Source organism: Anneissia japonica, unplaced genomic scaffold (assembly GCF_011630105.1).
Source record: "Anneissia japonica isolate Jap-2015-1 unplaced genomic scaffold, ASM1163010v1 scaffold288164_len509026_cov199, whole genome shotgun sequence".
NCBI classification, from domain to species: domain Eukaryota; kingdom Metazoa; phylum Echinodermata; class Crinoidea; order Comatulida; family Comatulidae; genus Anneissia; species Anneissia japonica.
The window spans coordinates 489,266-490,955 of record NW_022752067.1 but is presented as its reverse complement, the minus strand read 5'-3'; the positions used below and the strand labels follow the sequence as shown (position 1 = coordinate 490,955).

The window sequence follows — 1,690 nt, the reverse complement described above, 5'->3', positions numbered from 1 at the left end:
CTGGGGATTATGTCAATAGCGCCCTCTATATGCTAGAAATGGTAAACGTTTTAACTTTGCACATGCGGTTATTTTATCGAAGTTCAATTTCATTCCTTTTAGCCAATTGATTATTGTTGCTTTTTGCAGTCTTTTTCGCTGTATAGTAAACTTGAAGGCGTTGATTTGAAACCGGACATTGCGTTTTCTTCACTTGCGCTCTTCCAACAATTGACCGTCCCATTGTTCCTTCTGCCGATGACACTTGCGTTCCTGGTTAACGCAATTGTTAGCACAAATCGTTTACGGAATTTTTTGATTGCACCAGAAATTGAAAAACTCGATAATGGTCGGCAACAGAGACAGCAAAAGAATGGTGTAAACCATCACATGCATGATGATAAGGTTAGTATTGGTACTAATATTCCTCAAGTAATTAGTTTGTTTGACTTTTTCGGATAGGCCTATGTAGAATAACACGTTTATTTTCATTTTAATTTATAACATTTTACGCAACTGTTAGAGAATTTATAATCTTTGTTGCAAAAGATATCTTTCTTATCTAATACTAAGTGCCAATGATTTAATTTACAGATTCCAAACGTAGACTTCAAATTTCCGGGCAATAGAGCAAAATCATCAGTGAAGAAGAACTCTGGGAATTCTGAGCATTTGGCATTTCAGAATTACGACGATAAATCAAAACTTACTTCTTCGGGGAAACACGTCACATCATATGGAAGTATGTCAACATCACTATCAGCTACTCCGAACGATGTACCTGATGACGTCACATTCACAGTACGTCTCTCTGATTGTAATTTTTGAAGATTGAACTGTAAACATTGCATTAAATATCTAAGTACTACCGTATTACTTTATGATCATGATAATAATGTTCACCAACGGAGCTATCAAACGTAGTTGATCGGCAGATCCGTTATTAGATTGTTGATTATTAAATTGCTCACCAACTTTGCACGCATTTTGAACACTATTTTTATCGTAAAATGCAGCTATTATTTTCCTGAATTGACCGATCGTCGACCGATAGTATGTGCCGACTTCAGGATACGTGATCAACTACAAAACGTTTCACGGTGCACATCGTCGCAATGGGATCAGAATAAAATAATATCGGCACTACATTGGCACTGCAACTCCCGCGCGTAATACGTACGTTATTATGTTAGCAAACATGTGCATAATTATTTTTATAAATTGTGTTAACAAAATGTAACTGAATGTTCTCAGGTAGTTTCTTTAATTGCATTGTTTTAATCAAGCTAACCACAATTTACACATACCTTATGTAATTAAAATGTTTTACAAATCAAATTTAGATAAGAAATGGAGATTTTTGTTGGGATCTGGATTCAAATATTCCATGTATTTCGGACATCAATGTCGATATTCCTGCAGGTGTGTATTGAACTAGAATTGATTGTAAAATGTCGGATAAAATCAGACCAGTATTTTCATATTGTGGCTATTTAGAATCATTGTTTACTTCCATAATTTTACGCTTTTTTATTTAAAAATTGTTGTATAGAATATTTATGAAAATATTGATTGTTTTTATTCGCAGGTAGACTAACTATAATTGTTGGCCAGGTTGGTTCAGGTAAATCATCTTTGATAGCGGCTGCACTTGGAGAAATGAGGACGAAATCAGGAGAAGTACAGTGGAATAGGTAAACAGTGCTTTGAA

General features: G+C 34.7%; 1 protein-coding gene across 4 annotated transcripts in view; it reads left to right on the top strand.

Moving 5' to 3' along the window:
• LOC117122071 (ATP-binding cassette sub-family C member 9-like) overlaps positions 1-1,690 on the top strand; it is a 32,259-nt gene that overhangs the window by 10,484 nt on the left and 20,085 nt on the right. For all 4 annotated transcript variants that reach the window (XR_004447664.1, XM_033267534.1, XM_033267533.1 and 1 more), the window contains 4 exons: positions 130-384; positions 574-780; positions 1,323-1,401; positions 1,568-1,673. Coding sequence is in view for 3 of the 4 variants with exons in the window: in XM_033267534.1 (XP_033123425.1) it covers positions 130-384; positions 574-780; positions 1,323-1,401; positions 1,568-1,673 (647 nt within the window). In the remaining variant the exon portion in view is untranslated. The remainder of the gene's footprint in view (positions 1-129; positions 385-573; positions 781-1,322; positions 1,402-1,567; positions 1,674-1,690) is intronic.